This window comes from Canis aureus, chromosome 24, assembly GCF_053574225.1.
Source record: "Canis aureus isolate CA01 chromosome 24, VMU_Caureus_v.1.0, whole genome shotgun sequence".
Classification (NCBI taxonomy): domain Eukaryota; kingdom Metazoa; phylum Chordata; class Mammalia; order Carnivora; family Canidae; genus Canis; species Canis aureus.
The window spans coordinates 28,356,045-28,383,114 of record NC_135634.1 but is presented as its reverse complement, the minus strand read 5'-3'; the positions used below and the strand labels follow the sequence as shown (position 1 = coordinate 28,383,114).

General features: G+C 47.5%; 1 protein-coding gene across 1 annotated transcript; it reads right to left on the bottom strand.

The window, feature by feature from the left end:
* Window positions 1-9,273: 9,273 nt before the first annotated feature.
* RP1L1 (RP1 like 1) lies at window positions 9,274-24,240 on the bottom strand. Its single transcript, XM_077868647.1, has 3 exons — window positions 23,632-24,240; window positions 17,485-17,626; window positions 9,274-15,926 (listed from the first exon to the last, which is right to left on the bottom strand). Exons 1-3 carry the CDS (start codon window positions 24,238-24,240, stop codon window positions 10,804-10,806), a joined length of 5,874 nt encoding a protein of 1,957 aa, XP_077724773.1. The 3' UTR covers window positions 9,274-10,803.
* Window positions 24,241-27,070: the final 2,830 nt, after the last annotated feature.

Genomic DNA, 27,070 nt, shown 5'->3' with positions numbered 1-27,070 from the left:
TTGTGGCAGTTTCAGGAGCTACTCAATCCATGTGCTCTCTAACGAGTTCGTGGAGGGTGGCATGTGGCTACTGCCAAAAACAGTGTTTCCAAACTTCTACTTCACAGTTGAGGAAACTGTTCAAATACTGGTGACTGGGCCAATGTCTTACACTCCCACCTGAGAGGAGACTCAGGTGTAGTTCTGGGCTCTCTGCCCCATTATCACCATATCCCTGTGCTGCCCCAGGTCATAGATCATCAGTCAGCTGGCCTAGCTTCTCTCTTACTAATTTTCCTCCAATCCCAGGTCTTGATTTACTGGATGCCATAGGTTACCCTCAAATTATAAGACATATGCAATGCACCTCAGGTGGGCCCAGAGTTCCCTGCAGCCTCTTGCCAAGTGAGGGGACACCAGGGATTAGATGGTGCAGGCATTAGCACTTTTCTTATTTAAAGTGACCCTGTTGCATTAATTAATTAATTAAACCAAAAAAAAATAATAATTAATTAAACCTCCTTAGCCTCTGAGAGAGAGATGTTACAGAATTATTCCTACTTAAACCTGGGGGCGAGGAGTAGGTAGGCTAGCTCCATCCTACCCATTAAAAGGAAAAGTGGAAGCAGAAACATGGGGTCTCAAGACAGGTACAGGGACACCCCCCCCCCCTTTGTTCATCCCTCTATAAGCCTGAATAGAACCAGGGTAAATAGTAAATCCTCAAAGTTTTCACACTCCTCTTCTCTCAAGTTCAGTGGGCTGCAGGGGAGGGGTTTCAGAGCTGTAGGAGAATGTACTGGAAAGGAAAGAGGAAAAAAAAAACAGCCTAGAAAATGCGAATCGGCTCAGGGAGCGGCGTAATGGGAAGATTTCAGTGTGATGTATGGTGCTGGGGATGTTATTAATGGTTTGCTGATTTTTACCTTTAAAACCTTTGGGCAGATTATTTATTATGTCCTTGGCGTGCCTATGATCTATGGAGGGGGCACTAATCTGCAAGCACGGCCCCCCATGTCCCTGCTCCTCTACAGCTTCTAATTAGGCTGGGACGCTGCCCTCTCTGCCTGCCACGCTCTCCTCCCGCACGAACAGAGGAGGCAGCCCTGACTCTGAGGCTCATGCTCAAGCTGTGGAGCAAACTCGGGCCTGCAAATCAGGGAATCCTGTTTCTAGACCTGATTCTGCTTTGACTTGCTGTATAACCTTGGGCCAAAGCACAACCTCCCTGGACCCCCGGGCTCTTATCTTTCAAATCAGGCCACTGGACAATGCGAACTCCAGTTACACAGAAGTATAAATGGCAGAGCCAAGATGTAGCAGGTACATGGCTCTCCTGGTCTGAAAGACCCCTGCTTCTGTGACACAGAGAATTGGAAACCAGCAGTGCTCTTCCAATGGTTCACTGTCACTAGCCCCAGAAGCCAAGTGTTTCCGAGTAAGATGGGAAGTCATTCTTTCTTGTTGTGGCTGTTAACTATAGGGAGGTCCTCACCAATCCTGGCTCCTATAACTAGGAAGGGATAGCTGAGCCCTCCAAACACATGGGTGCCCTGAGTCACTCTTCTGGTTAGGTATGAAGCCAGGACTAGAAGGCAGGTGCAGCAGGAAGGCCGTCTTGATGGTCAGAGGGCATGGCCTCAGGCAGGAACACCTGGACTGGAGAAGACCACACCCTTCATGGTGGCCTGGCCCCCATCCCCCAGGAACCCAGAGATCCTGCTAGTCCTAGCTGCTCTCCAACCTGACAACATCCCACACTTCTCTTAGATTCCAAGTCACTCCTTCCTGGGTCTGTGGTTTGGGGAAGGAGGCTGGTGGCTGGATGGGTCTTTGAGCCAGAGCCAGCCTTGAGCTACCAGCTGGGATGGCTGAAGCCTGGTCCTCCTTGAGGCATGGGAAGAAGCCTGCCCTCACATTGGCCAAAGCTCCATCCTATTTTTTTGAAAGTGTCGGAGGAGTTTCAAGATTTCCGCGCCCATCCTCTTCCATTGTAATGAGTCTCTTTTGCCTTCCAGAACAGGCGTCTCTCAGGTCATACTGACCTGGGGACCATCAGAGCCCCTTCCTCAACTAGGCAACATTTCTGTGACTTTCAGTTCCCTCTCTGCCCTATACCCACTATCCATAACCCCACTCCCCATATACCACATGACTCCTTGTGGTTCTTTCTAATTACTGTAACCCCCATCCTCCAGTTCCCTTATCCCCAGTCTTAGCTCATGGAAAACTTATCCTATCTTGGCTCCAGTCCTTTCTTTCTGGAAAGCACCCACACCACCACTGCCACTAGTCAAACTAACCCTTGCAGCCTGGCCTTTTAGCTGTCATAGTCGCTCCTAAGGCCCTTGTTGTACCTCCCAGTTTTCTCAGTCACCACCTGGGTTTTCTGCTGTTGCTTCCCCAGTGGGCATATGGACTAGAAACACCACTCTGTTATTCCACTTCTCCATCGAGAGGGTAGCACTGATACTCAGTAAACCCCAGGGAGGGGCCACATAGACAGGTACAGGGAGAGGCACTTCAGGAGCATGAGTTTTACCTCAGCAGCTGGAACATGGCCTGGCGTGAAATAGCTGCTCAATATATGTTGGATGAAAGAACTAACAAATATCAATCATCCCAGCATATAGCATGTCCTAAAATGCAGGTCTAAGTAATGCAGGAAAACTCTATCATAATGAGTCTTTGTGGTGCTGTTGTGACATCCAATTTCAGTGAACCCACTGGCAGAATCATAATCTCCATCTGCAAGACCAGGATGAACTAGATACCATCTAGTTTCATGGTAGGGGCAAAGAGCCCTGGGCTCAGGAGGAAATAGACTCAGTTTATCCTGTAGATGTTTTATATCCTTCTCCCATTCCTTCAATTTAGAACTTTTTGTGACTTTGATCCTGATATGCATTTGGGAAGATCAGGTGTGCTTGGAAAGCTGGGGTCAAAAAGGGGTAAGAAAGATAATTGCTCCTTGATCATAGAACAACAGAGCTATAAAGCTTTCTCTTTACCCCTGGGTCTCCAACATTTTCTGGAGCTGCCTATCCTGTCAGAACGTGTTTCCCACAGGGCAAGAAAAAGCTCACCATGCTGGGGCAGAGCAAAAAAGGGGCTCAGCCTTTTCCAAGAAAATGAGTCACTTTCCAAGTCTTATCCTTCCCACTCTTCCATCCATTGCACCCAATTAGTATCTGTCCCTGGGTTTGTCCTTTTCTGGAATGACTGTGATTGATGGAGCTTTGATAGGTCACTCAGTTCATCTCTTTGCCTTAGGGTAAGGTGCTGGAATGTTAGGAATGATCTCATCCTTTATGGGATAGAGTGAGAAGAGTCAGAAATCAGGAGAGGGATCCTCATCCACTCCTAGCCCTGGGCCTCTGGGGAAGACATGGTGCTCTAGAACTTCAGTCCGCTCAACTGTAAAATGCAGCAATAATGATACCCATGGTGGCCAAGGTGGGACCACCCATCTTTGTGAGACTGACTCACATGTTGCAGAGTGTTCATCATCCTGGCCCCTGCATCCCAAACTTCATTAGTGCCCCCAGCCATTGTCACAAACAAAAACATTCAATGCTTTTCCAGGGTTTCCCATAGTTGAAAAACCATGGGTTCCCTGTTCCTTATTAGGGAAAACCCAGTGAAGGTGTCAAGAATGCAACTGAGGAGGGGGGCAGACACTGACTGAGACAAGAAGTGAGAACCTGGAAGGTTCAGCCAAGCAGACCAAGCTTAGGACTGAAACATGGCCAGAGGTGCAGCCCAGTAGAGTGCAACCACCCTGGCCTGCCTCCCCAGTAGGGCCACAAGGGAAGATGGTGAAGCTTGAAGCCCAGTCCAGGAGACATAAGGCAAGAAGATGCTTGGAACTTGGAGTTCAGAATTGGGCTGTGTGGAAGAGGGAACCCAGGCTTGGGAGATTCAGGTTTGGATTCAAATCACAACTTCACATCTACCAGCCGTATGCCCTTGGCAACTCACCTCAGAAGCCATTTCTTCATCCATAAAGTGGCAAGATGACAGCCTTGTAGAGTTGTGGCAAGGATTAAAGATAAGAATGTACATAAAAGCCTGTATTTTCCTGATATACCTTAGGAGTGCAATTAGAAATTGAAGATTATCTTGGGAAGAGGGGGAAGTTGCACCTTCAAGAACAAGGTAGATCCTCTATAAAAAGGCCCCCCCCCAAAAAAAAAGGCTCCCCAGACAGCTGAATTCCCAAAGCAAGGACTCAAGCCCAGACTAAAGATAGAAGTCCAGTTACCAGAGTGCAGACTGAGAGCAGGCCCAATTGACCCAAGGGCTGTTTGAATACCTCTCTGGCCAAAGGTCAGGGCTTTCCAGGAGCCAAAGGATTCAAATGGCCTCCACTATGGGGCTGTGTACATGACCACACTCTCTCTGTTCACTCACACTTAGTTCCAGAGATCCTGGCTATTCACTGTTCACCCTCCAAACCCATGTATGACCCCTCTGTTCCTTTGCTCTTATCATCACCTCTACCTGGAATGCCCTTCTCTTCACCTCTCCACAACAGAGCTCATCCCTCAAGACTCAGGCCAAGTGTCAGTACCCCCCTGGTACTTTTCTGGACAGCCCATCTGGAATGCCTCTTGCTCATGTCAAGTGTTCATATCTTACCCACATGATGCTCTCCTTCAACTGCACTATGCCAGCCTGTATTTAAGGGAAGCTTCCTCACTCCCCAAATAAAAATGTCCCATAGCTGACTCTGCTGAAAAAAAAAAAAAAAGAACAAAATAACAGTGACAACAAGTGATAGTATTTATTGACAATTTTCTAGGTGAGCATGCACCATGCTCATTGCTTTGTGTGTTCTCTCTGAACCATCTCAACAACTTTAGGAGGTGAGTACTATTGTTTTCTTTGATTTTCACATGAAGGAGTTTAAGTAAATGACACCTGATGGTGGAGGTGAGGTTAGAGCCCCTCAGCCCACCTCTAAAGACCACAACACTAATCACTGTGCTCTGCCATTTCTCTGGTGCTGCCTCAAGGAGAATCTAGGCAAGAACATGCTGTGGTCACAGTCCTGGGAAAAGCAAATAAGAAGAAAATGGCCTCTTCCCAAAGCTCCAGCAAAATACTTTAGTAAACGCTTAAGATTTCTCCAAGTCATTAGCAAAAAGGCCTTTGGTAGATAAGTATGTAATCTGCAGGGTATTTGTGAGCACTCAGGAGCATCATTCTGGGTGATGAGAAGCTCTTGCCTAGTTGTAACTAGAAGTAACATGGTGAGGTTTATCTTTTAGATAGGTGATGGTAGCCATGGTGAGGATAAACTTGAGTAGAACAAGGTAAGAAATGGGGAGACCCTCTTAGAAGGCAGGTGATAGTAATGTTGAAGACTGAAACACCAGGCCTGGGAAGTTTTAGTAGAATAAAGGGAGAGGACTTGATGGACTTGGTGGAAGAAGAGATGAATCTAGGATGGATAGTGGTGGTGCCATGGTGTGGTGGGGGAGAGATGAGTTTAGGAAAGATGGAGATGGTGCCAGGTCAAAGCATGTGGGGAAAAGAACAGGCTGAGAAAAGGAGATGAGTTCTGCTCTTCAAGTGTTGCTCTTGAGGAAAATGTAAGGGCTGAAAGCTCAGGAAGATGTCTGGACTGAAGCCCTGGATTTGGGATTCATCAACCCAAAACTAGAAGCAGCCACTGCAAGAGTGAGTGAGGTCATTCAGGGAGATGAAAAGAAAAGAAGAGCAGTGGGCTGGCATGGGGAGATTTCAGCATTTTAGGTTCACATGCAGGCCATGGAAGAAGTACCAGAGCTCGACTAGTCGGGGGCCATGAGGATGAGACATTGTCACGAGCCAGGGAGACATCGTTAGGAGTCTGGGCCCTACCAATTAGGAGGATGATGACTAAAAAACACCATGTGGTTTGGAAAATAGGCCACTAGCCATGATTCCAGGGTTAAGAGTGTGGTGCAAGACATTGAGTTGAGATGGGGGGGGGGTACAGATGAATGTGGGGGAGGCATGGCAGCAGCTGGGGCTCAGGCTCCTGAGCTGCAGGGGCTTTGTTCAGCCTTCTCATCAAAAAACCAGGCACCTTGGGTTCTAATCACCCCAAAACAAAGTCTAAAATCTTGAAACCCAGGAGGCTATGGATAGGGCTCTGTAAATCCCAGTAGGAATGAAGGCACAGGTGAAGGTCTACAAATACCTCTAGGCTGAGGGTATGGAAGCAATGGGAAAGTGGAGAACTGCCCAGAGGTGGAGCAGCATGAGGCAATTGCCCTCTCCCCCTGGATACTGGGGCTCAGCTCAGATGCTAGGAATGACCACCAGACCAAAGGTTGAAAACCCTGGGCTGAGTACCCCAGGAGGCCAGGTCCAGGGGTGCTCCAGTGGAAATCATCAAAGAAGTGTGGGTCCCTCTGCCTGGGATAGCTTGGTTAGTGAGAGGGCATGAGCTCAGGGGTATTTGCTGCCCAGGTCAGTGTCTGCCCCAGGTGAGTCCCATAGACAACCAGAGGGGCCTGGGCTGCCAACTGCACCTCTGGATCTAGGGGTGGCTGGGAGGAACAGTGGAGTTGAGATTTCTCTTTATCCACTCTAATTGCTTCTCCAGAGAGGGAAGCAGAGAAAGGTTGCTATGTCCCCTGGGCAGACAATATGATGAAGGAAAGCAGGGAAACTGTGTGTATAGGAGTGGGGCTGGCGGGCTGACAAGGCTGGGGAAAGGTGTGCAGCCTCTCTGAGAAACCCCAGTTCTGGTGGGATGGCCTGACCACAGAATACAGGAGTCAACTTTGCAGAAGCAGTGGGGGTGCTGGGTATTGTGGGGTTTCTTCCAGGGGAAAATGTACATCCCTGAGTCCCACCTCAGACCCACTGAATCAGAATTTTCAGAGTGGAACTGTCCACTTTAATGAAACTCTCTAGGTAGAAACCCTGGCCTATGATTCATTTGGAAATCTCTCAGGAAGTGACCCTTCCAAGCTGCACCTGCCTGGAGAGCTTCACAGACTAAAGTCAGGTTACTTCTCCCCTGGACACCTAGGAAGGGCCCTTGTGGAGATAAAGCCTGAGTCTCAGGGACAGACTCAGATGCAGGGAATTGGGGGGAAGAGGCGGGTGGGTGGGCATGCAGGTGAGATGAGCACAGGTTTGGGTTACAAGGGAGTGGGTTTTCAGCTCATTCCATTCCTCTGCAGGGACTCTCAGCTTTGGGAAAGAAGAGTCTGAAGTGAGATATAGTATCTGGTCTCAGCATGGCCACTTGTCCTGCTGTGTGCTGTAAGCAATCCTCTTTTTCAGGATGGGTCTGTCTTTTTACCTAAAAAAAGGGAAGCTGGACCAAATCAGGGATGAGCCACCTTAATAGAATATTGTATACATCTCAGAGCCTGGCAACATATCTGTGCTAAGCTCTAGCTTAGACCAATAAAGTCAGAATCTCTGGGCACAGGACCTGGACACAGGGGTCTTTGATTCCCAGCTGCTGAAAGATGGTCCTTTTGAGCCAGAGCCTCTGATCCCCACCAGCTAAATAACAGGATGGGGAGAAAAGCTGGACTTCTTTTGACTACTACTCACTTTTCTCTCCAACTTACTTCAAGGAGAAATCTCTGGCTGGAAATGTTATAAGCACTTTGGCAACCCTTTGAATGACGAATGAATCGAGTTTGGAATCAGGTATTCAGGCTGAGAATACAGGAATGCCACCACTTTCCCGAGGTGCTACATGTCAGAGGTCTGAGCCATGCTGTGCAGTATGATTGTACAGAAGAGAGAGGTGGGGGTGAGACACAAAGATCCCCCACCTTTGGTGATGGCCCTGAATTCTTTATCTCCAAGTCAGAAGAAAACACAGAGTTTTCCATTAACAGAGATTTTTGAAAGTTAAAGGGCAGAAATATTTGGGAGCTTAAGGCAAGGGAGTTTGTAACTAAAAAGAGAATCTCACAGAGAGATAATTTTCCAGTTTAACTGAGCTTTATAAAACTAGCTTATCTCCAGCTCTCGATATCTGTGTATAAGTAGAACATTACTAAGGACATAATACAATCAGTTGAGCAAAGCAATCTCATCTAATTTACTTTTCTAAGTCTTAACTATTTTGCAGTAAGTTCATTCAACAAAGTGTTGATCACCTTTAGTTAAGTTATTTATTTATGGGGCCTGAATTGAAATGAGGAAAATATGATACAATGGAGGAAGGACAGGACTTCAGACTCTGAAACATCTGTGTTTAAATCTTGGCTTTGCTCCTAAGGAGTTTCCTGAGCTTGGAGAAGTTTATGTAAGTCTTCCCTGCCTTGGTTACTTCACTTGTGACATGGGGGTGACAACGTGCACTTACGTACTTCACAAACGTGTTGGGAAGAGTATGGGGGTCATGTACATCTAATATGATAATTGACACATAACAAGCATTAAAAACACAGCAGTGCTAGTAGAAGTATTGCTATTTTCCCAACATGAGTGCAATGAAGTTTCATATGTTCTCATCTACTTCTCAACAATGCAGTGAGGAAAACATTATTTTCACAGATGTTGAAGCTGAGGTGCTAATACTAGAACTTGAGCCTATAGGTCATGCAACTCTAAATCCCTTACTCTTTTCCATTGCATTCTCATGATCAGAGATGGACAGTGCCATTTTAATGAAATGCCAGGTCAGTGAGTGCCATGGACGGCTGTCTTCATCATTTGGGCAGAACAGATTAAGAAGTAGGAAGATTGGAATATCTCTTAGGGAATGACTGGGCATCTCAAGCCACAGAAGAAGTGCATGGTGTATAGATCATATCAACTAGTAGTGACAGATTCCAGACAACTCTGTGTATCACCACATTTAAACAAAGCTCACAATGCAATCTATTCTGCTGAGGGCTTCTGGCTAGGGCACCAGTGCATGTATGTGTATATATGTATATATATACATTTCATCTCCACAGGGGCATCTGGGTGGCTCAGTCATTTAAGCATCTGGATCTTGATTTTGGCTCAGGTCTTGATCTCAGGGTCCTGGGATCAGGCCCCAAGTCAGGGTCTGTACTCAGCATAGAGTCTGCTTGCCTCTCTCCCTCTGCTCCTCTCTCCACCCAAAAATAAATAAAATCTTAAAAAAAAAAAAAAAAAAGAATTACCTCCACGGAAAACTTTACAACACATCAAATTTTATTAAGAACATCTCCAGTTTGCAGAAACAGAACCAGGTGACTGCAGGCATGAGGACACAGCCTATACCCAACATTCACTTAATCTTAATTTTTTACTTATTTTTACTTATTTTTTATTAATATTTACATTTAAGCAACCAGAGAGCAATACCTGTCCTTGTAGCATCAACCTCCACTTTAATAATTATAAATACATAAAATGTCGTGTATGAGTGAGAACACTGCTGAGAATCGGTCAAAGAAGCTCCCTACTCAGACAGAGCCTGGTCCAAGGCTTCTTGTGGAAGGATGCAGAGAAAGGGCATTTTTTTTTAACCTCAAAAAATGATAAATAGAATATTAGCAAAAAATTATAAAGGGCACATGTAAATCAATTCATCAAAAAAAAATCTAGGATCCCAGTTGAAAATGGGCAAAAGGCATAAACATAAAATTTATATGCAAATATATTTTTAATAAATGTAGAAATCTCTTTAATCTCACTAGCAATCAAATATATCAAAAATAGTACCACATTAAAATCAGGTACTATTTTTTGCCCATAAAATTAGTAAAAGATTTCTCATTTTTAATGGTTATACCAAACACTGATGAGCGTGTGGTGGGCCAGGTGATGTAAATTAGTACAGACCTTTAGAAAAGCAATTTGGCAGCATGATATCAAAAGCCTAAAAAAGCTGATATTTTTGGCTAAGTAATTCCAAGCCTGGGAATCTATTCTAGGGAAATCATCTGCAGTTCATGCAGAAAAATGTTAAGAAAAATAAAATAAAATAATGAAACCCATCTAAATGGTCCACACTAGGGAAATGAAGAGGTAAAATCTGCATAATAAATTATTCAGGCATCAAAAATAGTTTTATGAAAAAAATAGTTTTATGAAGATTTTGAGATAAATCGGGCAAATTCTTATATTGCTAAATCAAAAAAAAAAAGTGTATAAAGGTTTGCTCAACTATTAAATCATTAGGAAAAAAATGCAAAGGAATTATACCCAACTGCTAACATTTGTCATCTCTGAGTGATGGGACCACGGGTGATAATTTTCCTTCTTCATCCTTTTTCTTTCCTTTCCCAATTTTTTCCATTGCCAATACGTATATTCATGCATATATGCATGAATAAAGGAAATCTACATGGACTTTTGGGCTGAGAAAAAATTTTATCCAATGACCCCTGAATTTATCCATTTCTTCTAAGTATTCACATCTGCAGAGTCACCAAATATATTCAAGACTAGAAAAAAGCACCTCAAAGTCGAACGAGGTGAATGCCAAGAGAGGCCAAGGAGAAAAATAACTGCAGATCAATAGGCAAAAGAATGAGAGCAAAAAAATAAATAAATAAATAAATAAATAAAACACACAAACAAAAACTCTCCTGGAACACTTCCAGTCAGTTCCATCCTTCTGGGCTCAGCAGGAAAATGGAGGGGTCCAGCTGACCTCAGATAACAGGGCAGATCTGACATAACCCTCCGTCACACCGTGCATGGGATTGGCCAGCTCCAGAATTCAGAAGCCAGGGACAGCGTGGTGAGGCTGTGTCCTTGGCAAGTCCTGATCTTTCTCCATGTTCTTAGTACACCTCCAGGGGACCGAGCCACGCTCAGGTCCGTGGACAAAATATTAATAAAAACAGACTCATGACCGGCCTTGCAGCTGGGTCTCTAGAAATCTAAGTCATCTTGGCCAAAGCCATCTGTCCGGTCCACGGGGAGGTTTTGAAACCCCATTTCTGTGAAAGCAAGAGTTTTAACTACCTTCTCAGCTTCTAGGCCAGAGGCCTTGCCTGCCTCCTGCTCTGGAGTCCTCGGGCCCGAGGGGGCCCCTTCTTTTTCAGAAGTGGAGCTTTCTGGATACATGCCTGTGCCTGTTCTCTCTGGACCAGGGATTTCCTCGGACTCCTCTTCGATGCTCCTCATGTCTCCGTTCAAGGGCTTTTCTTCCGAACCTTTCTGGGAGAGCTGAGAGCAGTTTCCCAGAGACGCCACGCTGGAGGAGGCAAGGCCTGCTTTCCAGCCTGCCCTTGGGCAGGGGCTGTCTGCACCTGTGGTAGGGGGCAGCGCTGGCTTCCCCTCTGGGTCTGGGCTGCTGTTTCCAGAAGTCTCACCTGGCTGGCCCTGGCCCCAGTCGACCTGAGGGCTACCTTCTTTCTCCTCTTCTCCTTCTCCCCTTCCTCCCCCTGACTCTGGCTGCCCCTCGCCTTCAGCTTCCTGGATCTCTTCACTTTTGTCACCATCGTTCTGATCTCCTGGGCTTCGGTTACCTCCTCCTGAGTCTTCACCTTCCAAACTGCCTTCAGCCCCAGAGCCCTCCTCTGTGTTTTCTTCCTTCCCCCCAGAGCTCAGCTCCTCCCCACCTGCTCCCTCTGGGATGCTGCCTGGCCCACCTGTGCTCCCTTCTCTCTTCTGAACAGATGCCTCCCCCTCTCCCACTCCGGGGTCTCCCTCTCTGCCAAGGGTCTGACTGCTCTCACCCTCACCCCCCTCCTCTGTCCCAGAGTCCTGGTCTAACCCCAGCTCCAGGCCTCTATCAGACTCCTGGACAGTCCCTGTCCCGAAGGGGTCCCCCTGAAGTGGCTCCATCCCTCTCTTCTCAGGGGCTGCCTCTTTGGCCTCCCCACTAATGCATCCCCCTTTCTTCTTCTGTAGAATGTGCTGCAGGTCGAAGGCCTTTTTGATGGGTGCCCTGGATGCCTCCATTGTGTCCTTTGGGGACGTGGGGATCACTTTTTTCCTCATGCAGGCCTCACAGGGACAAAACTCCTCCTCCTCAGCCTCCCCAACCTGCCAGGCCCCCAGGGCTCCACTGAGGGTTGGCATATCCTCCGTGGGGAGGGCCAGCGGCCCCTGGCTTCGAGCCTGCCTGGAGAAGGCCGAGAGGCGGCGCAGGTCCTGGAGGCGGCGCCTGCGCTGCTCTGTCTGCAGGGACATCTCCCACCTGAGGCCCTCCCTGGCCGGCCCCTGCATCTTGCCCCCTGCCCGGCTCTGGACCTTCCGGAGCTCTTTCTCGATGCTATCTTCGAGCCGCCGGCCCAGGTCTTGATGCAACTCTGCTACCATCTGGTCCAGCAGGATATTGTTCTGTAGGCTCCAGCGGGCTCGGAGCTCAGCCGTGGCGCTGGCAAGGTGGGCCATGAAGGCCTTCTCCATCTTCTTCAGCAACCTGGACACCCAGAGGGGGTCGGGGTCCAGAGACACCCTACGGACCGCAGAAGAGCTCTTCTCCCCAGGCCCCTGGGTGCATTTGACCTGGCTTTGCTCATGGCATGTCTCAGCTGCTTTGGGCAGCTTCTCCAAACCAGGCTCAACTTTGGGGTCACTCTCAGTTTCACTGGCATTTGGATGCCCCTCGCTGAGGCTCCTAGGTGGCTCTGTGGGTTTCTCTTTCCTCCCTGGAGGGCAAAGTATGGGGGAGGCAGGGTCTCCTGCTTCCTCTTCCTGCACACTCTTATCTTCTGGTGCACCTTCCCCAGCCTGAGAGTTGGCCTCTGACAATTCTTGTCCCATGACTGTTTCCTCTTCTGGAAATCCTGGGACACCCTCTCCTTGCAGTTCTGCTATTTCTTTTTCTTCTCTGACTTTCTTCTCTACTTGTACCTCTTCTTCTTGCATTGTGTTGTCAACTACTGGGTCCAGGTTACTGCCTAGCACCTGCTGTCCACTGTTTCTTTCTGCCTCATCTTTTCTGGTGGCACAAGCCCATGCTTGGGAGTTTGAAGAGGCTGTGGAACCACTTGGCTCTTGGTTTCCCGGATCCTCTCGGTTCTCAGAGGTTCTAGAATCTTGTCTCAGGGAGGGGATCTTCAAGGGCAGTGTTATCCTCTCAGGGACCATGGCACAGTCCATAGCACAGGGTCCACTGCCCTCCCCTGAGCCTCCAGAGCCACTGCCGACATCCACACCAGATGAGGACGTTGGTGTGAGGTCCTCAGTCATGACGTGGGACCTGAGGCCTGGCAGAGCCTGGCACCGGCCCAGCTCCCAGAGGCCTGAGTCCACCTCACCTCGCCTGAGTCGACACGCTGGCCACAGAGCCTGGAAGATGCTCAAGAGCTCCTGGTACCGAGGAGAGTCTATGAACCTCACTTGGCCAGTGGGAGACCCAAGGTCTTCATCAAAGAAGTGGAGCCCAGCAAGACAGGTGATAAGGGCCTGGGCAGATCGGCTGAGCCTCCTGCCCACTGCACTGGACACTTCAGGGAGGCTGCTGGGCCGGCCCTGCTTGGAGCCTATCAGTGCCTTCATGACCTGTATGGAGGCAGAGAGCTTGTGGGGAAGCAGGCACTGGCCCACACCACGGTCCACAGCCATCCCTTTGCCTGATCCAGCCTCCCTGGGGTCTTGTGAAATTCCGCTACAAGGAAGACCTTCTCCTGACTTGGAATGAGCATCACCAGGCACTGGGAGGGCTCCATCTGGTTCTGCTTTCTCGCTGGCAGCACCTTCGTGCAACAGTTGTCTGACCTGGGTTGGCTCTCCTAGACATTCTGGGGAATGTCGGCCAACGGGATCCTCCTTGGGGCCTTCTGGGTCATCCCCTGCCACATCTGTGCTGTCACCCACCATTTCACATTTCATGGGTATGGGCTCCTCTGGGATGTTGCTCAACCATTCACGGACCACAGTGTCTGGTGAGGCTCGGGGCAGAGCACGCAGCATCTTTCTGCCATCTTTCTCTTCCTCCTCCAGGCTTTTCCCTCCACCAGCAACTTTCTTCTGGAATACTCTCCCAGACCTGGGACCACAGCTGGAGCTGCCCCTTCTCGAGGCTTTGACTGCTTTCCCCATGGCCCCTGGCTGACAGGCGGGGGGCTGTGGGCGCCACATATCAAGTTTTCCCTCCCCCAGCTCCCCCCGACCTGGCCCGCAGTCAGCACTGGAGCTGCTGCTGCAAGAAGCGTGTTTCTTGACAAAAGGCCATGTCCTTGGGGGAGTGGGACAGTATCTGCTGCATTCTAAGCAGACCTCAGAGAAGACTCCCTGGCTGCCTAATGGCTGGGAGGTCTGCGGGGCATGAGTCTCATCACTGGGGGTCCCGTGGAACATGGATGTGCTGATGGGTGAGCAGCTGCAGCCTCGGTGGGCTCCTGGCATCCCTCCCTCAGGCTGTCCACCTGGCGGATCTAAAGGCCAGGAAGGCTTGGGAATGTCGCCCCCTGGCTTTTTGTCCAGCCCATCAGCTTGGTTGCCCAAAGAGTCTGATGTGTTGGAAGGTGTGGGAGCTGGTGAGCTTGCCCTGAGTTTAGGGTCCCCTTCAGTCTCAGCAGAGAGGGAATATGGGGGGTAGAAATTGGAAGCACATTCAGAATTGCTCACAGGGGTAATGAGAGCATACTGGGAATGAAGAGAGGCAGAGGAGGATGGCCCTGTGTCCTGAGAGGCCCGGTTCCTGGCACTAGGTGAGCTTTCAGAAAGGTGTGGTGCTGGGCCATCTGGGCAGGCCCTGGCTCTGCTGGGAGGTCCAGGCATTTTCTTGGGCACAGGTGAGTCAAGTGGGCGGTGATGCTGCCTGGGGTGGCCTGTCTGAGCCCCTTGGCTGGGTAAGGACATAGCACTGGCTCGGCCCTTCTGCTTTCTTCTCCTGCCTGGGACTGGAGAACAGCTTCCTGCAATGTCCCTAGAGCCAAAATTACGTAGAGCCAGGCGCCATCTCATCCCAGACCTATCCTTAGCCTGAGAGTGCCTGGTACCCTGTCCACTCTCCTCTTCCTGTGAGTCCTCATCCCTCAAAAACAAGGGACTCACTGTGGGAGGACTGAGACCTTCCCTCTGGGTGATCTTTGGCCGGGAAGTACTCACAGCCCTTGTCTTGCTTGGGCAGCCCTGGGGTTGCTCACCCCTTTCACTAGACTCCTCATGAGACCCAGCACTTCCTGAGGAGTCAGAAAGAGCACCAGCTGTGCCTTGGGTCTGGGCCTTCAGGCGGCTGTGGCACTCCCTGCTGCCCTGCCCTGCTCCCTGTGGACCTGGGCTCTCACTCGTCCCCGATGGGTCACCCCCTTCCCACCCTGCTCCTCTCTGAGAGATAGCCCCAGAGGCTGACTGTAGGTCACAGCTGCCCATGCTGCTCCCCGGAGACCTGGAGCAGCATGAGGAGTTTGGCTCAGAGTCTCTGGGGCATCTGTCACTAGAGGCAGGGCTGACACTGTCCTTGCTGCTTCTTTTCCTGCTGGTGAACCTTTGGCTACAGGGCCTCCGGGAATGGGAGTGTTGGGTCAGCCTGGATCTCCTCCGAGAGTCTGTCCCATCTCCCTGGGTAGAGTACAGGGGGTTCATCCAGATTTCATACCTGGACCCTGGCTGCCACCGGCTTCGGCCCAAGGCTTCCTCACATCCTCCTGCCCCACAGGGCCCCAGTCCCTGTGCCCCAGGCTCTGAGGAGCCCCCAAGGTGGCCCTCCCACACACAGTGGAGGGAGTCCACCTCCCCCAGGACAGGGACCCCCTCACTGGCTGCCGGGAGGGCACTGGCCCTCCCCACCCTCCTGGACCACAGGACTGCATCCTTGCCAAGTAGGTGGAAGCGGACTTTCATCTCTACAGATAGGCTGCCATCCTCATTCATGCGGACCTTCTTCTCAACATCGTCACTGGCCACCAATGGGCCAGGGTGGGCAGGCACATCCTGAGGGTGTCCGTCAGGAGCAGGGCCCGTCTGGGCGCAATGCAGGGATCCCGGGGCGTCGCTGAGACCAGACCTCTCTGACAGCAAGGAGCACTGCCGTGGCCGGCTGCCTGACCTGGACCTTGAATGGATCACACTCTGCTTGGCCTTTGGCCCCCAGCCTCCTGGCACACAATGAAAATAAGAGAAAAGAGGAAAGACAGTGAGCTACTAGGGAAAGCTTCAGGGTAGGAGAAAAAAAGGCTAATCATGAGCCTTTCATTAGTTAAACACCCTCCAAAACCACAAAGTAAGGGCAGAAACCATTCTAGAATGAATACGCAGTCTGCAATTTGTGAACCAGAAAATCTAGTAAGATGAACTTGAGATCTGAATTCAGTCTCAATGCTGCCATTTCCTTGCTGTGTAGCTTTTGGCAGAGCCTCTTTACTGAGTTGTAAAATAATAATGGCAGGTTTGTTTTGATGATGCAAGGCAATGCATAGAAAGCTTTCTGCAGAGTTGCTAGCACAAAGTAGATTCTTGATAAACAGCAGAGTTGGAAGGCAGAGCAGCAGTAGCCAGAGCTAACTCCTAGCCCTGCTCATGCCCACCCCCAACACAGGAAGCAAAATCAATAAGCTGCTGCATAGGTGCCTGATTGTAAACTGTAAAAATGCTTTGCAATTATTAGTGGTGATTTATCATTCTAACACTCATCAAGCTTTGGAGTTGATAAATGATGGCAAGGAAGGATGTGGATACACAATACTAAGCCCTGATAGTCAAGCCTGCACTCTAGCCTTGAAAAAAAGAAAAAAGAGCCACTGAAGGAAGAGAGAAGTGATCCCAAGGAAGAATGAAATTTTTAGTACTTTCTCATTTCATCTCCTGAACTAACGCTTGGCAAGAGGAGAAAGCTAGTGGAGGCTAAGCCTATGGTGAGCAAAAAAAAACAGATGTGCCCCCTAGAATCTGTCTGGACAGAAGGTTTTATCAAGTTCTGCTCTTCCATAAGCACCTAATGAGACTGGGGGCTCCTTCCAAGGAGGCTCTGTGGCTAACAGGCCTTTGTACCTCTAGCACCTGGCATGCAGTGATCACCAAAACCATTATTGTCACCTCTTAGCAGCTTTTCACAAAGGATATTATTTTGTTTGTTCACCAAATTTGTCCATTTCCAATGATTTTGCTGAAAGTTTCAACCTGTAGTTGTTAATTATGCCTTGAAAATAATGTGTCTTCAAATAACAACACCTACACTCTGGCACATAGTAGGCTTTTTGGAGATATATACAGCTGATGTATAGATAGACGAATACATGAAGGATAGATGGTTATCACAAGTTTTAGTCCATTTGGCTTCTTTTGTTGTCTAAGGGAGTCATGACTCTTGAAAGATGCAAATGCTACATACCGATGGTCCATTGTCTCCATAATGTCATGCCCACTATGGTCCTTAATAAAATTTATTTTAGATCCTAGAAACTTAAAGATCTTCTAGTCCCTGTTCTTTTTAAATACCAGACTCCCCTCTCTCACATGCCAGCCAAATTTCAACCCAATTAAGGTCGATGGCACTAAGAAAGAAGAAAAGGCAAGGGTGACCCAAAACAAATGGGATACCCAAGAACTGGGGCCAAAAGGCAGGTTTTTTAGATTATCTAGAAGGAATATATGCCCACTCCTACTGAACCACCATCCAGTGCAAACAAATTTGGAGAAATGCCAAAACTAACTCACCGGTTTTGTTTCTTGAAGTCTGCCCAGATAAAGTTTCAGTCCCATATCTTCTGGCATCTTCCACTGCCAGTGGTCTGAAAGACTCGTAACCAGCACATACTAGCACTGAGGGGCTGTGGAGCAGACCCTTCAGAGAGTCCACCTGAAGAAGGAGAGTGTTGAGTTAGGAGGCCCAGTATGCAGAACCCATCTTCTGCCCAGGGAGACATAGATAAAGAAAGAATCCCATCACTCTGGCCCTTTCGTAAAGTTTGCACATATCATTCCAGAATTCTGATTCAAGGGAAGGATCCTATCCGCTTGCCATAGTATCTCCATAACTAGCTGGGGGCTGAGGTCCTTCCACCATGACCTTCCTCTCCACCTACACCCCTCCCTCCACCTGGTATATGAGGCCTGTGGTTTCCTCAGAGGTTCCTAGGCGTTCTTCTGAATGCCTCAAGTGGAAAACATTTCAAGAAGTCTTTGGCCTGCCTCCCTGCCCTCACTTGCACTCTCCAGAATATGTATTTTTTAAAAGCAACCAGAGCAGACAGGCCTCCAGCTTCCCTAAGGAGATATGATTTCACTATCTCACTCTTTTCCCACACAAAGTTCTCTCCTGGGTCTAATCTGTGTTTTCCAGTATAATCTTGAGCCCATTGCCTCTGCTTTCAGCCCTTTTGGAGCAGAGAAGGGCAAGACTGCTCTCTCTACAGGCTCCCCCCAGTGATTCCCTAAGCTCCTGCTCAGAGGTTTGTGCCATCCTTTCCCTCCTGCCACCCAGGACATCCTGGGCTGGATGCTGAGCATTCACTGCATTCCAAGGAATAGGTCCCTACTTTTAGAAAAATTTCACATGGACCTGAGGCCCTTGTATATGTGAGATTTTGCACTATTTATGACATTATATAGTAATTGGCAGTGTTAGGGGATTTAATTTCATCTTCAAAGGACTGAATCTGTTCTTCTTTATTTTCTCAAATTAGAAGAGTGTGTTCATTAGCAAGGAAATGAGAAAAAGGGAACTCTTGCTACCTCTCTCCACAAATGACATTAAATTAGTTAGATACCATATCTTTCAATCTAGTTAATTAGAAGTTTGTTTCAAACTACTGAGTACATTTCTTTGTTGATTTAGAGCTCTAGTCCATCACAAAAATACAAACATGACCCAAATCTATTAATTTATAGATGTAGTCATACTTCTAAGAAATCATATTTTCTAAGAGGGAGATAAAGAACTCAGGGCAAAATGATGCTCCCATTCTAGAAAAAACGTCAAGATTTAGGATCCACACAAAAAAAAGAAAGTTACTTAGAGTGTATTGAGAGTGTTCACTCAGTTGAAGACCTAAAAACTGATAATTATGCCACAGCCTGCCCTGGGGAGCAATAAGACCATTTTGTTCACAGAGACTGTAATAGTTCTGGTGTAAGTCTATATAAAAATACACTGATATTTTTTTATTCATTTAACTTATTTTTGTACCTGCTGTCTCCCTTTCCCCTTACCCACTAAACTGTAGCTAATTGAAGGTAAGAACCCTGCCTTATTTCTCAGTATACTCTGCACGTAGCACATGCTGGTACATAGCAAATGTGCCATAATTTAGAAGTTTTCTTATGACTCTGAAATCATTAATACTAATCCTATCATTTGCTAGCTATGCAAATATGAACAAATTATTTGACCTCTGTCCCTCAATTTTCTCACCTATACAAAGGAAATGATAGCATGAATTGCCTCATGAGGTTGTGCAGTAGATGTCATGTCCTAAACTAGTCAACCTCTATTTTATTCCCTTTCTGGTGTAATTTCCAGTAATGCAGAGTGTACACAGCTCTATACACACATTTTCTGGGCTCCCTTGCAGCTAGAATTCTAACCATGAAATCATTTCCAACAGTTAGATGAACTTGCACAAGCTAGGAGAAATGACATTGAAGCAGAGGCCATCTTTTTTTTTTCTCTTGACTGTTGCCACAAGAAAAAAAGTCAAATATGAAAAGGGGCATGTGCAGCTGAGATGGCAAAAGCCACACTCATTGTTCCTGTACCCCATCACCAGCTTTCTGAATATCAACAGACAGCAGTGTCACATGACCTATCTGATCCCAGACCAGAACAATGGTCTGGAATCAGAACAATGGTGGACTGATACTGAACTCAATTATTCCAGGAACATCACCCCAACGACCCACTTGCGTGATCATGTTAGAGGCATCCAATCCACCCAGATAGGTCAATTCTGTGGTGCTCTGGAAATTATTTCTAGAAACCAAGCCTATTCTCTCCTCCAGCTTTCTAATCTTGAGATTTTATTTATTTATTCATGAAAGACAGAGAGAGAGAGAGAGAGAGAGGCAGAGACACATGCAGAGGGAGAAGCAGGCTCCATGCAGGAGCCTAATGTGGGACTTGATCCTGGAGGCAGGCGCTAAACCCCTGAGCCACGCAGGGATCCCCTAATGTGTAAGTTTTGTATACAATATACATGTATAATTGAAACACGTATAAGTTATTTTCTTCATGCTTAAGATACCTACAGAGGTTTCTGTTTCCTCTGTAGGTATGACTGATTCAATGTACGATATCAGAGGTTGTTGTAGGCAGTAGACCCTCAAGGATAGAAATCTTGGAATAGTTATCTGACCAGATTGGGTTTGAAGGCAGTGACAATCTGGTCACAATGGAATACTGGTAGCCTTTGGCACAAAGTGATAAAAACAGGTTTTTGGATGATTAGTTCTGATAGTAGGATGAATGCTTACTGAGAGCAAGACTTTGACCATCACTGACTGGCATGATAGACCCTTATAATGAGAATGAGAACTACAAGGACTATGGAGTAGGCTAGCTTCTCTGACTTAAAGAAAATGGCAAGCTCAAGGTCTAAACTCTCAGCTCAGGGTGGCCAGAGGACCTGGATTCTTCTACTATTACTGTAAAAGAATCTCTTTTCTCTTGTAGCCAAACATCCTGCACAGAAACTTATTCTTCTAGTTGTTGAACTATAATTGAAATGACTGTTATATGATCCATCAAACCATGAAGCAAGTATGTCAAAGCAGCACTCCATCATCAGGAGGGAGTGGTATGTACTAGATCAGGCTCCAGACTTCATTTGAACTGAGGCATTAGTAAATTGCATGAGTCCCACTCCCAGGTCACTCGCTTCTGCTGCATTGTCATCTCTCCTGCCTGCATACCTACAACTTCCTGGGGAAGTTCCCTATGGCCAGTTAACTGAAGAATAAAATGCTTGATCGTGTGTTTCAGATGGTTTCACAGGATATTCTGACATGAGTCAAAAGTTGACTGCTGCAGCATCACAGACCCACCTGCAGGACCTTAAAGGGCAGTGGGGTAGGAAAGCACAAGGGACAATGTGATTTGATTGGTTACTTTTCATGGAAAGAGCAATGGCAGGAGGTTCTATGGCAATGCATAGGCAGTAGTTAGCAGTTCAATCTGACAATAGGGCCTTGGAAGGAAGAAGACTGGAGGGTTGGTGACAAGGAACTCTAGAGAAGAATCTGTAAATGGGTTTCCCAGAATGGGTCCATTAAGTGAGAATATTTGAGTCCCATTGAATGCTCACCAGAAGGTGATAATCATGTGGACAAATGACCTGCCCAATGGATGTCAGTCATTCTTTTCCTCCAGCCACCCCAAGGTGCGCTCAACTGGCTTATGAACAGAGTGGCAAAATAACATGAACTGGAAATATAAACTACCCTACTCATGTAGGTCTGACTGCCAAGTCTGCTTGAGGGGGACCCTCTGCCAAGAACAGAGATCCATGCTAAACTTGTGCCAAAACACTTGCGAGCAAGTTTGCAGCAAACCTTGAGGTATTCAGCCAGCCATCTCGTGGGAAGCTAATGACATTGAACACCTCCCTCATGGGGAGTGTAAGCAATGTGGATTCACTGGAATTTTAAATTCACTAATTTTAAATATATATTTCTTTCCTTGCCCACATCCTTCTTCCAGCATCACCATCCATGGACTTACTGAAGACCTCATGCATCATTGCCATAATCCATGAAAATTACTTCTATCCAAAGAACTGATTTTATAGCAAAAGAAGTGAGGCAATGCACTAACACCGATGGAATTCACCGTGTAGCCATATACCCTATTACCCAAAAGCAGCATAACTTATAGAACAGTGGATCATTCCATGGGAAGCTCAGTTTGGGCATCAGCTGAAAGGCATCACTTTACAATGTTGAGGCATTATGTTGCAGGACGGGATATGTGCTCTGGACTGGTAACCACCATATAGTACAGTGCTGTTTCTCCACAGACAACAGGTACCTTTGGAATTAAGGGGTGGAAATGCAAGCAGCTCCTTTCACTATTACACCTATGGCCTAGCTGCAAACATTTTACTTCCCATCCCAACAACTTCAGGCTCTGCTAGTTTGAAGGTCTCTAGATGCAAGGGAAAATGTTCCCACCAGGAGACACGACAGTGGATCCGTGAAGTTGAAAGTTGAGACAGTCACTTGGCCATATGAGGATCCTGGCAACAATGAACCAACAGGCAACAAGGGGAGTTCTGTGTCGCATGGGGTGATTGATTCTGTAATGGGTCTCTAAGAATGGGAGTTTGAATCCTATTCAAACTTGGTTAGGGGCAATAGAGCTGCTATTATGCAAATAGGGTCATGGAAAAAGTCATTTACAGCCCAGGAATCCCTTGGGTGCTTTCTGTGGCTTCCATATTCGATGGTAAAAATTAACACAAGGCCACAATAGCTCAGGAAGGACCTCCAAGGGCTCAGAGTCCACAAGAATGATGTAACACATACTAGCACATAGTAAATGCACCATAATTTAGGTGGTGGAAGTGGTCCAGTGCTCCTCCATATCCGTCACCACATTCAGCTGAGGTGCTGGCAGAGGGCAGAGGGAACAGGAAATGGACAGTGGAAGGAAACCTCATACTATCAATGGCGATGCAGCGGATAACCTAGTTTTCTTCACAGCTCTGCTAGGCACAAATCAATTTTCTGTTTTGCCTTTACCTCCCTCTAGCACTTCATATAAGACATTTTGGTGGCTGTGGACTTGATAGTTAAATCTTAAGACAGAGGCTACAAAAGATAGGCTTGTGCCTAGAGGATGGACGGTATATTGCTGATGTGATTCTGAGGGGAAGATGAATATGTTTGATTGTAGGAAAGACAGCTACACTCTTAGATGGGAACATGCTGCTGTAGCTGTTGCTCGTAAATTTAAGTAGTGGGAAAATAGTGATAGGATTCAACAGCGTTCAATAGCGATAGGATTAGATTATGGTGAGACTGTGGGATAGATCAAGCCACCTCCATCCTGCCCACCTATGGTGTACATTTATGTTCTGCAGAAGCTGGGAAGGCAAAAAATTATATTCTCTAGCCTTCATGGTCTGGGCTGTATGCAGATGGGGTTCTCCATTAATTAGATGCACTTGATCAAGTCTGGGAAAGCAAGTGAGGCAGACACCATCTCTTCTTGCTTCTGATTGTTGTTGCTGTGAAGCAGATGTGTGGGCACGGGGACGCCACAGCAGTCGAGGCAGCAGCAGCTAGACCTGGCACCCCAGTGCTCCTGCGTGTCAAGAGCATCAAGATGCAGTGGTGGCAGTTTCCTGATCCCAGCTTTATAACCTTGGATGCCCTACAGAGAAGTATTCTTGAACTCAAAAATCACAGTAGCTTCAGCCAGGTTAGCAGCTTCCTGTAGAACCCTGGGAGCTATTTCTGTAGATCCAGCTTAGAGCTCATGCCTCCAACTGTCCAAAGATTCAGAAATCCCTTAATGCTCTGTGTTAGATTTCTTTCTGCTCAAGGTACTTTGAAGAGTTTTTGTTTTCTGCACAGAACTCTCGCTGAAATAGGTGGTAGTAGCTAATAGAAGGATTGGATAAGAAAATAATGAAAGCGTTCAAGGCACAGTGTCTAGCACTCACTAAGCGCTCACTAAATGGTAGCCAAAATACAAATAATAATTGCTTGTTTAACTGACTGCATGTCTCCACTCCTCTAATTCACCTTTAATTAGTAGCAGGGCAATCAGTGCCCTGCTGTAAGGAGTAACCACCCCCCGCTCCCCGCATTGCATCTAAGGTCCAGATAGTTTTTTAAAGGAAATAGCACATTCCAATAGCCTACCTTTTTCCCACTCGTTGTGTACACCTGCTTCACAGGAAAATGCAAAAGATCTGAAGCTTTGCTGAGAAAGGCCATCAGGTTCCTTGTATTTCTATGGCTGAGAACCACTGTCTGCTGGAATCTAGGGTCACCATTCTTAACCAGCACTATCCTCCTTGGGGCCTTAGGACCCTTGCAGGAAGAGGATGTTCCTGGTGCCTCACACCGACTTTCAAAATCTCTTGATTGCTGAGCGGATGAACTTCTTCCCTGTGGCCATCCTGGCCTACTGGGTGTTTTGGGGGGCTTCTTATCAGAGCAGAGGTAGTAGCCACCATCCTCCAGCTGTTCCAGGGCACTGAGGCCATGCAGGCCCCGGGGCGTAGTGACAGAGCGCACCCCAAAGGAGAGAGGCACGCGCTGAGAGAGCTCGTCCATCAGAGCGCCAAAGCTCTTGAAAGCGCGCTGGTCAACAGCCAAGCGAACCCCAGCAAACCGGGGATCCCCTCGCTTGAGGAAGGTTATCTTCTTGGCTGGCGTGATCTGGGTGACAGAGGGGGTCCGGGCCACAGAAGGCAGGAGGCACTCACGGTGGCTCGGGGCCTGGGCATCTCTCAAGGTGCTGTTCATGGCAGATAGACCCAGGCGGCTGAAATGGATCAGAAGAAGAGGGGAGTCAGAGAGCAACCCAAGGGAGTTTGTTTCCTCTCTCCCATTTGTTACAGAGCTATTTCCTGACCATCCCAATTTTGTACCTCTCAAAATGGTTAATCCATTTTGATGGAATAGAAGGAAGGCCAAAGGTTTGGTTTGGGACAGATATGAATTCAAATCCCACCCCCCCTTACTACCTTTGTGACTCAGGAGGTCAATGACATAATCTGTGTTTTGGTGGATCCCACCTGTAACATGCAACCCTAGTGGCCTTGCATAGTGCAAGGTCTCATGTGTAACCCAGAGGAATTGCCAGCTCTCTGGATTCATGTGTCTCGGGCCAGCTGAGCAGAATGCCTTGGTACCAAACCAAGTACTCCTCAAGGACAGGAGTACAGACAATGAGGCTTGTAATTGAAAGAAGATGCCACCATGTCTTCTCTTTATTATATAGTGATGCTTGCTTTGTGGTAAAAAGAATGCCTCCCCCCTTCTCTTATTCCTCCAAAGTCTTTCAAAGATGCATGATGAACTCTATGGGAGAGCACCCCAGCCCACTGCCATCATCATGGGGCTTAGCCCAGTCTTGATAGGGGCAAGCCCATTCGTCCAACTGTTCATTTCTATTCCCACCTCAGGGAAGCCCTATTGTCTTGCCAGGGACTTTGGAAAAGCCTCCCACAGGCTTTCCTTGTCCAGGTTGCTATGATGTGTTCTGTGCACCTGCTGGCCAAGTTGTCCTGAAACCCAGTTTTTACCTGGACATTTCTATGTGACAAACCCTTCAAATGGTTCTCCAGCATCTGCAGAAGAAGCTCAGGCTCATTACTCCACAATTCAAGGGTCTCTCAGGCTTTCTTCTCACTGCCTCCTCAAGCCTCAGCTCCTGCTTCTTTCCCACAGTTCTCCTTCACTCCCATCAGGCCTCCTGGCTGCATGGCTCTCCCCGCATGGCAACCCCAATCCTTCTGCACCCTGCCTTGGCTTCCCTCCTTCGTGGAGCCTGCCGCAGCCCCCCAGTCTGGGACAACCCTCATTTTCAGCACAGCTCCCGCAGCATTTCTTATATCCCAGGCCTGTATCCTTCTTGGCCAAGTACTCCAAGCCTAGGAGGCAAACCTGTATTCCCCAGGGCTCCAAGTCCTACACTTAGCATAGATCAGAGGTCCAGGAAAGACAAAATGATTAATAATACCCATATTTCACAGAGCCTCATAACAATGCGTAATCCTGTCAGTAAGCTGACACTTGATGAATTATGATCAGGTGAGGAGTCTTTGCCACTTCCACGTGGCTCAGACCACAGCAGGACCCTCATAGATGTATGCACTGCAAGTAAACATGGTCTTCCTTGCTGCAGCCCTGAACCCCACTTATGGCTCAGCAGTTCTCACACCTCCCTTCCTTACCTTTGCTCTCTATTTATCCCCACTGATCTCAGGGAAAAGAACTCTTCTCTCATTTTCAAAATCTTGGTGCACAAAGAGGCCTTATAATCCTCTCTCATCTCTGGTACAAACTTTATAATTAGCTTCTTCAAACTCCTCCCTACCAACTAATCCCTTTAAAGCTTCTTTCTTAAACCTCTCACTAATATCCCTGCAGCAGCCAGACGCTGTTACCCAGGAGTGTCTTCCTACAGAACTAACTTTTCTTCCCACTGACTTCCATTTTCACTTGTGATCATGTGCATCCTTCTTGGCCCTTACTGAGGCACTGAGAAGGGAAAGAGGGTCCCTGTGTCCCCCAGCATTACCATACCCTCCAGTGTCACCACGTCCCCAGTGTCAGTGTTCTCTATTGTCACTGTGTCCTCCAATGTCACTGTGTCCCCCAGTGTCACCATGTCTCCCAGCATCGCATGTCCCCTATGCATTCTGCTGCCTCCAAGGGCTTTTCTGCTCCTTGCAGCCCATTTCTAGACAGAGAGGGCCTCTCTAGAGACCTCCAAGACAGCAGATCTGCAGTAAGAAGGAGAGCATTCACCGGGAAAGCAGAAACCTGGTCTTAATCAAAGGCAAAGACCACTCTGTAGCTCCTTGAGGATCCAGATAAAAGTGTAACATTGCAACATACACTCAAACTGCCCTTTTCTTTTGGCATTCTTCTAGGAAATAATATCTTTTCGAATTGGAATTCTCAATCTCCAACTGGGTTTCTGAAATAAAAAGAGAATACAAAGAGAAATAGATCCAAAGTATTAAAGACCAGGCTAGTAGCAGCCACAGTTCACCATGAAGATTCCTTTCCAACATTAGACCAAGAACATGGCACCAAGAGAAGTGGAGAGAAAATATTGATAATCCCCTGCTGAATGCACCTGCACTCAAATAACTGACAAGATTCCGCATATAACTAGGTGGCTTGGACATGCGTAAGTATACACCCAGACACGCACATGCGCACACATGTGCATACACATGCACATAAGTTAGAAAAAATTTTAGGACTCAGGAGAGTGAGTTGAAGGACCCAGGGTGGCCTAGATCAGTGCACTATGAAAGGTGAGGGCACATATGACTCACACTGCTCCTCACGGGAAGGTGAGGCAAATGCTTTCTCTCCAGTCTCACTGACTGAAACAAACAGGTTCAACTTCATCTCTTGGCAAGTTGCTGAGAACTATGACCTTCTCTTGCAGCTATGGGGAAGGGAGAAGCAAATTGATTTTCTTTTTCAAAGAGGCTTAATGAACTTTTGATTCGTTCACCTTCAAAACAACCTGGCACAACCAGGTTATTCTTCATTCATTCATTCAATCACCCATTCATTCACTCATTTGTGTACAATCAAGACTTCTGAGCAT

Excerpts from the sequence above, each read along its gene's own strand:
- RP1L1 (XM_077868647.1), bottom strand. The coding sequence starts at position 24,240 with ATGAACAGCACCTTGAGAGATGCCCAGGCCCCGAGCCACCGTGAGTGC. Across the intron at positions 17,627-23,631 it reads ACACAACGAGTGGGAAAAAG|GTGGACTCTCTGAAGGGTCT; the intron begins GTAGGCTATTGG and ends CTCCTTCTTCAG. Across the intron at positions 15,927-17,484 it reads GACTTCAAGAAACAAAACCG|GAGGCTGGGGGCCAAAGGCC; the intron begins GTGAGTTAGTTT and ends ATTGTGTGCCAG.